We start from the raw sequence: 14,421 nt of genomic DNA, 5'->3' as shown, positions 1-14,421 counted from the left end.
TCGGCATGGCCATATAGTTTGAATTAGGTGGATTTTGTCCGATTTGTATGGGCTAATATATATTGGATCCATTAACACAGATGATAAATTGAACTCCCAAATTCCACTTCAAACCAAAATGAGCGGAGTCAAGATGGTTCGGTGAGTAAACTATAATCTAACTCGTTCATCTCAAAGTTACTCTTTTAACTTTATTTCAGTTATTAACTTTTCTGCATCGCAAACGGCTGCTTACATGGGGTATGTATTACTTTAACAATGTTTTGCGCGTGTTTGTAGTGCTTATATGCCTGCCTAAACTCTCACCACTCCCTGCCTTTCTCACCTCTTATAGTATAGGCGGCATTAAAATTGATTGGATTAGCAACAACTAGTAAAATGCAAAATTGAACTGAAGCTAACTAGTACCTTCAGTAATAACTCGTTTGAGCTCGTCTAACGTTGCAGTAATTAATAGCTAATAGATATTCTGCATGGACTGTGTGAGTGTCTTATGGGAACTGGCTAACATTGGTTCGAACAAACAGAGCATATGACTAATTAAGTCCAGAGCTGCAGCAATTTTATACCGATTGATCTCAGAATCATACGCATACAAATATTTAAGCTGTTCCAGTTAATGATCTACTATAGGGAAAGCACAAACGTTTGCTGTCGGTCCAGATTGGGAAACCAAAATACTTGTGATTGTGGCCCACATCCTTAATGTAAACACCATTCTGGTAGTAAACCTTTTTTTAACTTTTCTGTATTGTAAAAGTGCAGCCTACTTGGGATCAGTATTCCTTTAACCACATTTTTGCGTGTGTTTATAGTGCTTATATGCCTATTTGGGATCCTATTTGCAGTTATCACAAAAGTGGTGGCCGAGGAAACAGGTTCATGAATTTGTATTTGGGAACTGAATTTAACATTAGTTATATACTCCACTATAACTCCTTTATCTGAAGGGAAACATTGACACCACAAAGAAGCTAGGCACGCAATATATTTCTATTAAAGGCTGATTGGCCCAGTTGACTTGATAGTATGAAATGCTTAAAGAAAAAACAAAAGTCATTAAATTTGATTGGAATATCTAGTCCTTACCTTCAGTCTCCTTCAGGACATAGCAATAACTAATAAAATACAAAATTGAAGTGAAATTAACAGGTGCCTTCAGTAATAAATCTTTTGAGTTCATCTAAGGTTGCAGTAATAGCTGATAGATGTTTCAGGTCCACTGTGACTGTGACTGCTGAGAGAGTCTTGTGAACACTGGCTAATGTTGGGCTGAAGGCAGGCAAGCGATAAAGAGTTACCCTATCGTCTTTGTCCAAAACTGCTGCAATTTTATATCTGTTCATCTCGGAATCATATTCGTACAAATGTCGAACCTCTTTCACGTGACGACGATCTAGTAAGAAAAGTACTTGTTTGTTGTCAATCCAGATTGGAAAACCAAAATTATGGCGAAACCGGGACACACCCTTTATGAAGTTGGCTGAAGTATGAGTAACTCTCCAATTGTTGGTTACATAATCATAAGAAGCAATGACTGTTGATTTCTTAAAAAGGCATATAAGGGTAAGTAAACCTTGCGCTATCCCTAACCATGTATCGAAACGAGGCTTAATGGTACCGTGAATGGGATCATGATGATTGATGAACTCAGGTAGGTCAAGAACCGTAGCCTCTTCTCTCTTTGTATTAAAAGCAACGACACGACCATCATTTCTGAGCCAATGCACGGAATCATTCACATAAACAGGGTTACAACTGAGAAAATTACTAAAAGTATTGCTCAAGTCCATTCTCAATTGGAATTTATGCCACATACCATCAGATCCCTCGGATGAAAATACTTGAAACTTATACCCTCCTTCTTTTCCACCCAGCTGCCCTATGGTTACCAGTTTATATTGATCAGAAGTAGGGTAATCAACCGCCAAGCATGCATTACCAATTCTTGTACGATAATCTTTTGTAGGCTTTGGGTATGGTATCAATTGATGCGCCCCAGTTAGAGGATTGAAAACACAGAAACCCACAACTTCACCAAAGTTAAGGAGAAGCAGACCCTTACTTGAGGCCACAACGTCAACGTTAACGGGTAACGTCGTCTTATACTCCGTGGTTACGATAGGGTTTATGAAGATTTTGTGGAAGTGCTGGGATGAACGATCTGATGAAGAATAGAGGAGTAGTGTAGAGATGTTTTGATGTTGGAGCAAAGTTTGAGAAAATTTAGGATCAGAAATCCAACTATTGAAATTCTTGTTTAGAACTTTACATCGAACTGCAAGCTTCAAAGGTAAGTAGGAGATGATCTCCACAACTAAATCATCATTCAGTTCCATACTCAAAAAATATAATAAGTATTAATTCCTTTGCTGCTCTGTTGTGAATACCTCAATAGCCGTTTCTCCTGCACTTTGATTCCTTTCTTTTTCTTTATCGAATATATAAGCAAGGAGGACATCTACTATTTAACCTAAATTCTTACGGTGTTTTAATTGGTGTTGAAGTATAAACCTTAAAGGACTGTTTTGCTTTTCCGTTTTTCGAGTTCCAAAGTGATTAGGAAGATACGTAAAATTACCTTTATATAATTCAACTATATGTTACGAAAACTATTGTCGGTATTGTTAATTTTTTTATTTATTTTTTGTTTGGGGGGGGGGGGGTGGGGGGTTTAAATTGTGCGACTACAAGCACCACATTTTGTACTGAACTTTAAGTTTTTATAATAAAGGTAATGTTTTTTAATGTACAAGCACCACATCTTAATTATAATTTGGACATAAAGCAAATAATGGTGACAATCATAACAACAACGTACTTAAGGGGGCAAAAATGAAAATATTTTAAGCAAGATAATAAGTAAATTTAACAAGCTGCATAATTTGTTGATTAATTAACTGCTAACTAGAGAATTTTGCAAAGTGTATCAGAAAACTCAAATTATCACTAAAAATAAGCTATTTTGTTCAGAGGAAGTGAAAGAACGTTGAGGCATGCACTTTAGGTTAGGTTTCCTGTTTTTTATGCTAAAATTGACATATGATAGGACATAAAAGTATATATATGGAATATAAAAATAGGAGTTTTAGGTTAATTTTCCTAACATTTAATATCTGCCGAGAAGATAGCTCAGAGAAGTTTAGAAGAGAAGAGAAGAATGATTTTATTTCCTGAATGCCTATCACGGTATGATTTACAATGTACTTATAAAATGAATCAACGAACCTTCTTCTTCTATGTAACTATCCGACTGTTTCCAGCTAACAATTCTAATAACTAATTGCGTACTAACAACTGACTCTCCTAACTAACTCTGCCACATAAGCTGCCAGCTCAACTCTTCTTCTATATCTTGCAACAAATGCAATCTTTACCATTAGATTATGATATGTACTCCCTAGCTTTTGTAACAACCCTTAATAAAATACTAACTCCTAGAAGATAAATAAGTATTTTGACTAAATTAAAATTTAAATATTATTAAGTTGACACATTAGGATATATAAATAAGGACAAATTTAAAAAACTAATATTAATTCATTCTTGATTATGTAAAAAGATCACTTATTTTGAATCAAAGTGAAAATGACATTTATTTTGAACCAAAATAAAAAGGCTAAAAGGTCACTTATAATGGATAGTAGGATACTATTTTAGCATATATCTTCAATAGGTTCTGGTCTAGTGGTTGATAAATATATTTTTTGTCTAGTGGTTGAACATTATATATATTTTTTGTCAGTTGACGATAAAAAAAATATTTCTTCCAAGAAAATTGAATTAGTTTGTGAAAAATACGTATCTCAATTCAAACTCAAATAGTTCTTATTCTTCTATATTTTTAAATTGATGTTCTTTTAATTCTTTATGTTTTGTTCCTTGCATTTTATCATTGTATTATTCATTACTTACTGTTTTTTTTAATTAATATATAGATACGTTATAATTTTCTTCCCGCCCACACCTCAAAGTTTTAGTATAAATAGTAGTTAAGTCAAAGAAAAGACACATTTTAGTATTCTCTCTGTTCTCTCTCTCTCAATTACAAGCCCAGTTCTCTCCAAGAAACTCAAAAATGGCGGATGAAAAAAGTGACGCACCTGATGCTGTACACACCAATAACACTCTAGGGAATCTCACTGCTAATGAGTATGTAACTTTCGTTACATGTTGTTCATTATGAAACAAATTTTATTTCAATTTTCTTTAACTTTTTTAATTTATGAGTAAAAAGAAAGATAGTTTATGGTTCCACAGGATTGTCGCTGAGAAAGAAGCTGATGCCGGAAAATCTGTAGTCAAAGAGAAGAGCACTCAAGATCATAACGATGAGTTTGTAACTTTCTTTTGAAAAAAAAATATCAAGAAACAAATTTTATTTCAAATTTCTTTCAGTTTTCTTTAATTTTTTTTAATTTATGAGTAAAAAAGAAAGATGGTTTATGGTTCCACAGGATTGTCGCTGAGAAAGAAGCTGATGCCGGAAAATCGGTAGTCAAAGAGAAGAGCACTCAAGATCATAACAATGAGTATGTAACTTTCTTCTGAAAAAATTAATCATCAAGAAACAAACTTTATTTCAATTTTCTTTCAGTTTTCTTTAACTCATGAGTAAAAGAGAGATGTTTTATGGTTCCACAGGACTGTCGCTGAGAAAGAAGCCGATGCCGGAAAAGCGGTAATCGAAGAGAACAACACTCAAGATCATACCAATGAGTATGTAACTTTCTTTTGAAATTTTTTTTTATCAAGAAACAAACTTTATTTCAAATTTCTTTCAGTTGTTCTTAAATTTATGAGTAAAGAGAAAGATGGTTTATGGTTCCACAGGATTGTCGCTGATGCCGGAAAATCTGAAGTCGAAGAGAAGAGAACTCAAAACCCTAAGAACTTTGAAAGGGATCCCTCTGCTAAGAAAGAAGCTGACCAAGAAAGTGACGACTCCTACTATGCTTTTATTGATGTAAATGATTTTATTGATGATGAGGTGCTAGAAATAGAGAGGTATGTCAATTTGATTCTTTCTTTTTTTTTTTCATTTTTAATTGTTGCTGATTTCTAAAGTAGCCATATTTTGAAATTGCAGTTCCAATATTAATGTCGAAACAGTGCTTCGTAAGAACTTAATGCATTCGGATCTCAAACGTACGGAGGGCTTGAGGCTACTTGAGAAATACTTAAATAAACTGAAAACTCCTCTTCAGGCACCTGCTGATATAACACTAACTCATCAAAATGATAAAGAGAAGGAGTGGAAGATGTCATTTGTGAAAACAAATTTAGGGTCCTATCTTAGAGAAGGTTGGTTTGAGTACGCGGCCGAACACAAGTTGGAAATTGGGGATACAGTTATTATTGAAGCAGTGAATGTTCCTGAGATCAAGTACAAAATCAGATTTGATAAGTATGCTGGTAATCCGAAGACTAAAAGGCCCAAGAAACCGAACAAGGCAAAGACAGAGGTATAGGCATTTCTGAAAATACTGATTAAGCAATTAATGGAGAGGTTTTCATAGTATAGACTTTCATCATCCATTAGCATTCATTCATTACTGCACTGTATAGTCAGCAATAATACGTCCATCTTTAGTATTAGAATTAGTACATTCATAAACAGAAGGGATGGTTTGATGTGTAGTTGGTATCTCGGTTCATTGATGTTACATAATCGCACTCAGTATATGTTTTGATAATAGTACTGCTATGCGTTTAATTCATGTCTTGTTTCAATATTTCTCTTTTTGGGTTGCATGTCTCAATTGCATCATAATTACTCAAGATACCAATGTACTATCCAAAATATTTTCTCATCTTTTTCTTTATTAAATCTCTATAGCTTCCAATACTCTAGAGGAGTATAATTGTTTTTCGCGCAATTCCTAGTCTTTTGTGCTCCTAATAAGTCACATGGGTATTGTATATATTCCCCCCCCCCCCCCCCCCCCACAGAAAGTTTTGAAAAATTAAAACTTCATGTTTGTACTCCTTCTTGATGCTACTAGTAGCTTATTGCAGTTCTGACTATGGGAAACGATTTCCCAAAAAGAAAAAGGAAAACGTAAAAAGAGGGGAGAAAATGTGTAAACAGATGTCATGTCATGTTAAGAACTTGCGGGTTTCTATTTCTCCTCTCTATAAACTTGAAGCCTAAAACTGAGTTACTGTGTTATCGGGCTCTTTAACATGGCGTACGGACACAGTCGTGTACAAAAAAAGACTCACACACTTGAGTCCATGAAATTGTTAGAAGCGGCGGAGCTAGGATTTGAAGTTTATGAGTTCTGAATTTTTCATCGAAGCCATAGTTCGTCTTAATTACTGGGTTTGAGCAAAATCTACTGGATTTATCCGAACCCGTAGCTAATGCTCTCCCTCTCCCTCCGTCCCTGATGGTAAGTCCAAAACTGGGATGGTAATGTGAATTGATAACTAGGCTAGGACATAGATAATTTTACTTTGGGAAGTAATTAACCAAATTGGATACACTGTTGCTTGCTTAAAAGCAGAAGCTTATTGGTTCAGCTGATTGCTACTTCAAAACACAGAATTTGGAAGGGCTATTCTCATTCAGAATGCACATACAAGATAAAGATGTTTGGATATGGTATTGCCTATTGCCAATCAATAATTTGTAGGAGCAAAGATAAGGCCTAATAGCCTTATTACCAGACCCATCCATTATACCGCTTTCCCTCACTCGTGTTTCTGATCTGACCATTATGTAATATGTACTACTACTATGGTTTCTCCTTTCACTTTTCACCCATTAAATAGAATATAAGTAAAAGTTGTTGATTTATCTTGTTTCTTAACCTTGAGCTTCCTTATGAATGCCCATGTTTAATTTTACACTGTCGTAAGAAGGTATAGTTGACTGCGGCAACAAAGTAATAAAAGAACATACAAGAAAGAAGAGGACAAGCTTTCCCTTCTCGTGTAAACGAATGAAAATAGAATCACTTTATGTGCTTACAAGGTCGAATCCAAGCCATGCTCAAAAACGCTAGAAACTAATTATAATTTCAGCATAGTCATATACTACGTTAATATCCATATCTAAAAATATGATTGGTAAGAGCTACCCTCATGGTTATTTCAACATTTTAATCAATCAAACCGCCCAGAAAATGGTATCGCGAGTCAACATAGCTCTCAACATCTCAGAAGAAAGACCCAAAAGTTAAAAGCCTCCAAAACAAGACGCCTCAGACCTCCAAAACTGATCTTATAATAAGTTCAGTCTCCTCTGGGACATAGAAACAACTTGTACTAAATTAAAATACAAAATTGAACTGAAACTAATGGGTGGCTTCAGTAATAAATTGTTTGAGCTGATCTAATGTTGCAATAATAGCTGACATATGTTTAGCGTGGACTGTGTCTGAGAGTGTTATGGACAATGGCTAGCGTTGGTTCAAATGAACAGAGGTAACGACTAATTACATCGTCTTTCTTCAGAGTTGCTACAATTTTATACCCATTGATCTCGGAATCATACGCGTTCAAATAATTATGCGGTTCCAGGTAATGATTTACTAGGAAAAGCACCTGTTTGCCGTCAATCCAGATTGGGAAACCATAATTATAGCCGTCCACACCCGTAATGAAGTTGTCCAAAGTGTGGGAAACTCTCCAGTTGCTGCTTATGTAATCATAATTAGCAATGAGTATGGATTTCTTGAAAACGCAAACAAGAGTAAGTAAACCTTGCGTCATCCCTAACCATGTATCAAAATCAGGCCTATTATTGTTACCGAAGATAGGATCATGACAACGGATGAACTCCGGACGTACTGTTAATAATTTTAACATGCTCTCTCTTTGTATAAAAAGCAACAACACTACCATCAGTTCGTCTGAGCCAATGCAGGGAGTCATTCACGGAAACATGTTTACTATTAAAAGCCAAATAGCTGACAGTATTGCCCGAAAACATTTCCAATTTGAATTCATGCCACACGCCAGAACGCTCCGATGAAAATACGTGAAGCTTAATTATACCCTTGTGCTCCAGCCAGCTCCTCAATTGTTACCAATTTATATTGATCTGAAGTAGGATAATCAACAGCTAAGCCTGTACTACCAAGTCTGGTAAAATAATATTTTGTAGGCTCTGGTAATGGTATCAATTGATGCGCCCCAGTTAGAGGATTGAAAACACAGAAAGCCCTAAATTCATGAAATTGAAGGAGAAGCAGACCCTTAAAGGAGGCCAAAATTGAAACGTTAAGCGGTAAAGTCGTTTGACAATGATTGGACAAAATAGAGTTCATGGAGATTTTGTTGAAATTTTTAGATGATTTGTATGATGAATAAATGAGTAGTGTAGAGATGTTTTGATGTTGGAACCAAGTTTGAGAAAATTTAGGATCAGAAATCTTACTATTGAAACCCTTGCTTAAAACTTTACATTGAACTGAAAGCTTCAACGGCAAGTAAGAGATGATCTCCACAACTAAATCATCATGCAGTTCCATACTCACTAGTACTATCAGATTCCTTTGCTGCTCTGTTGTGAACTAGCCGCTTTCTCATGCACTTGACTTCTTTTCTCTTCTTCGAGTCTACTATAAGCCAAGGACATCAAATACTTAATCCTAAAACGTGTGTGTTTTCATTGGTGTTAAAGTATTAACCCTAGATGGACAATGCCCCGGAAAATCTGATTTGCTTTCCGTTAGCGACTTAGCATATGGATAATCCATCTATCTATCTATATATATTATTATAAAAGCACGAATGTTCCACGCTAAATGTTGAACGACAAAAATATCTCTAAATTATTAACCGACTTTTATACCCTTCATAACTTAAAATTATTTCTTCAAGAAAGTACTAGCTTGTTGGATAAAATTGTAATGTTTACTGTCTACTTTTGTCACGACCCTAAACTCAAACTTGTCGTGATGGCGCCTATCGATGGTACTAGGCCAGCCGACTCCCACAATACTACAGTAATTTATTCACAGATATGCCAAAATGCGTCTTGTATAGCAGAATTTCATAAAAGAAATAAGGGTTGAACTCAAAAATAGAAATGCGGAATGAAAAGCCCCAATCATCGGGATGTCACTGAGTCATGAGCAACTACTAAAAACTGGTGTGACAACAATAAGACTAACATAGTCTGGGAAAAGTCCAAAATACAACTAAGGGGGAGATAAAGAAGGAGAAAACAGGGTTGCGATCGCCAGGCAGCTACCTTGCTAACTCCAATGATCAGCTATAGGAATATCAGCAGCCGCTACCGTGACCAAAAATGTCTGGATCTGCACACAAGGTACAGGAAGTAATGTGAGTACACCAACTCAGTAATTAACAGAAATAAATAAAGGCTGAGAAGTAGTGACGAGCTAAATGCAAGTACCGTGCATATCACAAAAATTTAGTAAAGTGCGGCATGCTTTGTAACCAGAGTTTAAGTCAAATCAGCTTGTTTAAATAAAGTTCAAGTAAATCAATTAGAAATATCTTTCTACAGTTCTCAAACAAGGACTCAAAGCAACTATGAGCATGGATGATGAAATCATATACTTCCCCTCAGGCTAACATCACTCAGTCCTCCCAATCACTCCAACCTCACAATCACTCAGGCGGCCTGTAACGACCCGGCCGGGCGTTTTGAGAGTTATAGCCCCGCTTTTCCCATTTCTACTTCTTTTGTGTTATTCAGCTGTATTATGTTATATCGGGTTAGTTGGTTCGGGACCAGAGTGGTTTCAGAGTAAATTGAGACACTTAGTCTCTTAAGTAGAAACTTAAGTTGGAAAAGTCAATCGATTTTTACCTATGTGTAAACAATCTCGGATTTGAATTCTGATGGTTTCGTTAGGTAATTTTAGACTTAGGAGTGCGTCCGGAATGTGATTTGGAGGTCCGTGGTAGAATTAGGCTTGAATTGGCGAAATTGGAAATTTGGCGATTTCAGTCGGCAGTGGAAAATTTGATATCGGGGTCAGAATGGAATTCTGAAAGTTGGAGTAGGTTTGTAGTGTCATTTGTGATGTGTGTGCAAAATTTGAGGTCATTCGGACGTGATTTGGTTGGTTTTTGCATCGGTTGCCGAATTAGGAAATTTAGAAGTTCTTAGGCTTGAATCCGACGGTAAATTGATGATTTGATATTATTTTGAGTGATTCGAAGGTTCAACTAAGTTGGTATGTTGATATATGACTTCTTGGTATTTTTGGTTGAGGTCCCGAGGGCCTCGGGGTGATTCCGGGTGGTTAACGGATTTGTTGAAGTTGGAAATTGCAGCTCGAGCTACTGCTTCTGCTATTTCCGCACCTGCGGAAGAAAGGGTCGCAGGTGCGAGGCCGCTGGTGCGCGTGGGGAATGCGCAGGTGAGGGACATGCTAGGACAGGGCTGGGAATGCAGGTGCGAAGAATTAGCCGCATCTGCGAGCCCGCAGGTGCGAGGCTTTGAGCGCAGATGCGGAGATGAGAAGTTTGGACTGGTTTCACAGATGCGCACCTGGGACCGCAGATGCGAGTCCGCAGGTGCGAGGAAGGGGTCCGCAAGTGCGGAATCTGGGTGATTAAGTGAGTTGTGCAGGTGCGGCTTCTTAGACCGCAGGTGCGGTCGTGCGGGTACGAGAAAATGGCCGCAGGTGCGAAAAACCTGGGCAGAAACCATAAATAGAACCCTTCGCGATTTTGGTGCATTCTTCACCATTTCTATTCAGTTTTTGGAGCTTTTGGGAGAGATTTGAAGAGGGAATCAAGGGGTCTTCGTTGAGGTAAGTTACTAGAGCCCTAATACTTGTATATATGGTGATTTTTCGTTATTTAATCATGGTAATTAGTGAAAATAAGGGGTTAGGACTTGAAAGTTTTGGAGAGTAATTTAAGGAGTTGAAGGATCAAACGATGTCGGACTTTGATGAATTTTATATGGTTAGACTCGTGAGTGAATGAGCTTTCTAGTTTTGTGAATTTTGTTGGATTTCGAGACGTGGTCCCGGGGGCCGAGTTTGAGCCGATTTCGGGTTTTGGTCTAAATTTGAAGCTTTTCTTGTGGAATTTATTCCATTAGTGTATATTGATGGTATTATACTGATTGTGAATAGATTTGGAGCATTTGGAGGCCGAGTCCAGAGGCAAGAGCATTGCGGGGTAGAGATTTGACCGGTTTGAGGTAAGTAACGATTGTAAATCTAGTCCTAAGGGTATGAAACCCCGGATTTCGTATCATTCTATTATTTTGATGTGACGCACATGCTAGGTAACAGACATGTGGGCGTGCACTATTGGGGATTTGTGACTTGGTCCGTCCCGTAGCAACTGTAAAGTTGCATACTTTGTTGAAACCATTTGATACTCATATGTTTTAGAAAGAATTTCTATAAATTGGGTTGAATGCCATGTTTGGGCATTGCGCCAATGCTGTTTGGACCCTTAGGGGCTGTTTCTTACCATCCTCTCATTGTTTTCGATTGAAAATCTATACTCAGTCATGTTTATACTTGTTTACCGCATAACTCAGTTTTTTTATGACTCTATTTTAATGCATATAAATGTTTTGGGCCGAATGCCCTGATTTACTGAAATGCCCGAGTGGCTTGAAATATTTATGACTGAGTAAGGCCGAGGGCCTGATTGGTGAGGATGAGTGTGGATCGGAGCTGCCCGCCTACAACATACTTATGACTGAGTGAGGCCGAAGCCCTGATTGGTGAGGATGAGTGTGGATCGGGGCTGCCCGCCTGCAGCATACTTTATTATTATCGCACGTGAGTTGTCCGTGCAGATTATAGCGCTTGGGCTGAAGGAGCCCCTCCGGAGTCTGTACACACCCCCAGTGAGCGCAGGTACCTACTGAGTGCGAGTGCTGAGTGCTGAGTGACTGGGAGGCATGAGTGATTGTGAGGTATGCCCAAGTGGCAAGAGTGATATTGAGGTATGCCCGAGTGGCAAGAGTGATTGTGAGGTATGCCCAAGTGGCAAGAGTGATTGTGAGGTATGTCTGAGTGGCAAGAGTGATTGTGAGGTATGCCCGAGTGGCACGAGTGACTATGAGGTTTGCCCGAGGGGCTGTATATGAGTGATGTTTTTCCCGAGGGGCTATTTATGATTTCATCATTTTTGCTCACCTTTGCATTGATCCTTTGTTTGAAAAACTATTGGAAAAATGTCTTTTAAATGATTTTTACTGGAACTGGGTTTAAACGAGATGTTTGATTCAAATCCTGATTTTAAAAGCATGTGGTATTTTATTGAGATTTCCTGATATGAACGTTATATGCTTTATTGCTCGTCACTACTGCTCAGTCTTTATTTATTGTTGTTACTTACTGAGTTGGCGTACTCACGTTACTCCCTGCACCTTGTGTGCAGATTCAAGTATAGCTGGACACGGTAGCGGTTATTGAGTGTTCTGGTTGCAGATTTTCTTGGAGATAACAAGGTATATGTTTGGCGATCGCAGCCCCTGCTCTTCTCCCTCTTATCTTCCTCTTGTTGCATTTAGCTATTTTTCAGGCTGAGTTAGCCTTGATATTGTTAGACAGATTGTAGCAGATGCTTATGACTAGTGACACCCCGATGTCGGGCTTTTCTTTTTCGCACTACTATTTTTCTTTGATTTGAACTCTTTTAATGGAGGTTTTATGTCAAATAACCTTGAAATTATCTTTAAAAATGAAATATCGGTTGTTTTGGAAATGAATCGGCTTGCCTAGTTCCACGATAGGCGCCATCATGACAGGGATTAGTTTTGGGTGTGACAGATTGGTATCAGAGCCTAGGTTACAGAGGTCTCACGAGTCATGAGCGGGTTTAGTAGAGTCTTGCGGATCGGTACGGAGACGTCTGTACTTATCTTCGAGAGGCTGCAGAACCTTTAGGAAACTTCACATTCTTGAATTCTTGTCGTGCGAATCTGTTGATTCTAGTAACTAAACATCTGTTGTTTCATTCTCTCACAGATGGTGAGGACTCGTACTACAGGTCAGGAGGGCCAGCCATCAGTACCACCAGCCAGGGCCGCGAGAGGCCGAGGCCGCAGTAGAGGCCGTGGTAGGGGCAGAGGTGCGGCCCGTACTACAGTTGGGGCAGTACCTACAGATCCACCGGTTATCCCAGATCAGGACCAAGTTCCAGTTGTTGATGCACCAGCTCAGGCACCACCTGTGCCTATTGTGATTCTAGGCCTTCAGGAGGCCCTAGTTCAGATTCTGACAGCATGTACTGGCCTTACTCAGGCTGTCTCTATTTCGATGGCCACAACCACTTCTCAGGCTAGGGGAGGCACTCAGACTCCCGTCGCTCACACACCCGAGCAGGTTATTCATGGACTTCAGACACTGGAGGCACCACCAGCCCAGCCGGTTGCTGTTGCTCAGGATTATGTGGTTCCTAATATGCCTGAGGATGATCAACATAGGTTGGAGAGGTTTGGGAGACTTCATCCACCACCTTTCAGTGGTACAGAGAGAGAGGATGCTCAGGACTTTTTGGACAGGTGTTAGAGGATACTTCGTACTGCTGGTATTTTGGAGACTTGTGGGGTCTCATTCACTACCTTTCAGTTTTCTGGGGCTGCACTCAGATGATGGGAGACTTACAAGAGGTGTAGGCCTGTTGGCGCAGCACCCCTTACTTGGCAGCAGTTCTCCGTGGTCTTTTTGGTGAAGTTCGTGCCTCGATCTCGCAGAGAGGAGTTGCGTAGATAGTTTGAGCGGCTCCGCCAGGGTGATATGTCTGTGACGCAGTATGAGATGCAGTTCTCCGAGTTGTCCCGTCATTCTATCTGGTTGGTTCCCACGGACAGAGAGAGGATCATGAGATTTATTGATGGCCTCACTTATCAGCTACAGTTGCTCATGACCAGGGAACGGGTCTCAGGTGCTACCTTTGATGAGGTTGTCGACATTGCTTGGCAGATTGAGATGGTTCGCGGTCAGGAGAGGGTTGAGCGGGAGGCCAAGAAGCCTCGTGGTCAGGGTGGATTCAGCGGTGCTCTTTTTGGGGGTCATTCCAGCATGGTAGAGGTCTTCATTTCAGACAGGCTCAGTTAGCTCGGCCATTTTATCGGGGTGCATCATCTGGCCATGGTTCTCACAGTTCTCATCAGGGCCACTCATCACTTAGTGTCCTTCCAGTTCAGAGTTCGTCCCGTGCTCCACCTGTTCAGGGCTCTTCCATGCCAGGTTCTTCTACCAGTCATCCCGGTACTAGGGGTTCCCTTCAGTTTCCGCCGGTAGCACCAGGGAGTTGTTTTGAGTGTGGGGAGCTGGGGCATATGTGGAGGCAGTGTCCTCGTCTTCATGGAGGTCCATTTCAGCAGAGGAGTCAGCCTCCGACTACAGCACCAGCTACCTCACCACCCGCCCAGTCAACTCGGGGTAAAGGTCAGTCAACCAGGGGTCGCCCTAGAGGGGGAGGCAGATCAGGGGGTGGTCAGGCCTGTTTTTATGC

General features: G+C 39.4%; 2 protein-coding genes across 5 annotated transcripts; one reads left to right on the top strand and one right to left on the bottom strand.

The window, feature by feature from the left end:
* Positions 1 to 1,107: 1,107 nt before the first annotated feature.
* On the bottom strand, positions 1,108 to 2,404 carry LOC104120856 (F-box protein At1g20360-like). Its single transcript, XM_009632710.4, has one exon. It carries the CDS (start codon positions 2,337 to 2,339, stop codon positions 1,146 to 1,148), a length of 1,194 nt encoding a protein of 397 aa, XP_009631005.1. The 5' UTR covers positions 2,340 to 2,404; the 3' UTR covers positions 1,108 to 1,145.
* Positions 2,405 to 4,035: 1,631 nt separating this feature from the next.
* LOC108942926 (uncharacterized) lies at positions 4,036 to 5,720 on the top strand. Of its 4 annotated transcripts, XM_070199433.1 has the most exons (7): positions 4,037 to 4,152; positions 4,246 to 4,335; positions 4,458 to 4,532; positions 4,645 to 4,719; positions 4,834 to 4,861; positions 4,919 to 5,007; positions 5,090 to 5,720. In XM_070199433.1, exons 1-7 carry the CDS (start codon positions 4,079 to 4,081, stop codon positions 5,469 to 5,471), a joined length of 813 nt encoding a protein of 270 aa, XP_070055534.1. In that variant the 5' UTR covers positions 4,037 to 4,078; the 3' UTR covers positions 5,472 to 5,720. The 4 variants fall into 4 exon arrangements, with proteins under 4 accessions (XP_070055533.1, XP_070055534.1, XP_070055532.1 ...); XM_070199432.1 differs by having other exon boundaries at positions 4,036 to 4,152; positions 4,261 to 4,335; positions 4,834 to 5,007; XM_070199431.1 differs by having other exon boundaries at positions 4,834 to 5,007.
* Positions 5,721 to 14,421: the final 8,701 nt, after the last annotated feature.

Source organism: Nicotiana tomentosiformis, chromosome 3, assembly GCF_000390325.3.
Source record: "Nicotiana tomentosiformis chromosome 3, ASM39032v3, whole genome shotgun sequence".
In the NCBI taxonomy this organism is placed as follows: Eukaryota; Viridiplantae; Streptophyta; class Magnoliopsida; order Solanales; family Solanaceae; genus Nicotiana; species Nicotiana tomentosiformis.
This window is presented reverse-complemented; position numbering and strand designations above follow the sequence as displayed.

Bases quoted from the DNA above. Each gene is read 5' to 3' on its own strand.
- LOC104120856 (XM_009632710.4), bottom strand. From the start codon at position 2,339: ATGGAACTGAATGATGATTTAGTTGTGGAGATCATCTCCTACTTACCT.
- LOC108942926 (XM_070199431.1), top strand. From the start codon at position 4,079: ATGGCGGATGAAAAAAGTGACGCACCTGATGCTGTACACACCAATAAC. The intron at 4,533-4,644 runs GTATGTAACTTT...ATGGTTCCACAG, and splicing joins ACTCAAGATCATAACAATGA to GACTGTCGCTGAGAAAGAAG. The intron at 5,008-5,089 runs GTATGTCAATTT...TTGAAATTGCAG, and splicing joins GAGGTGCTAGAAATAGAGAG to TTCCAATATTAATGTCGAAA.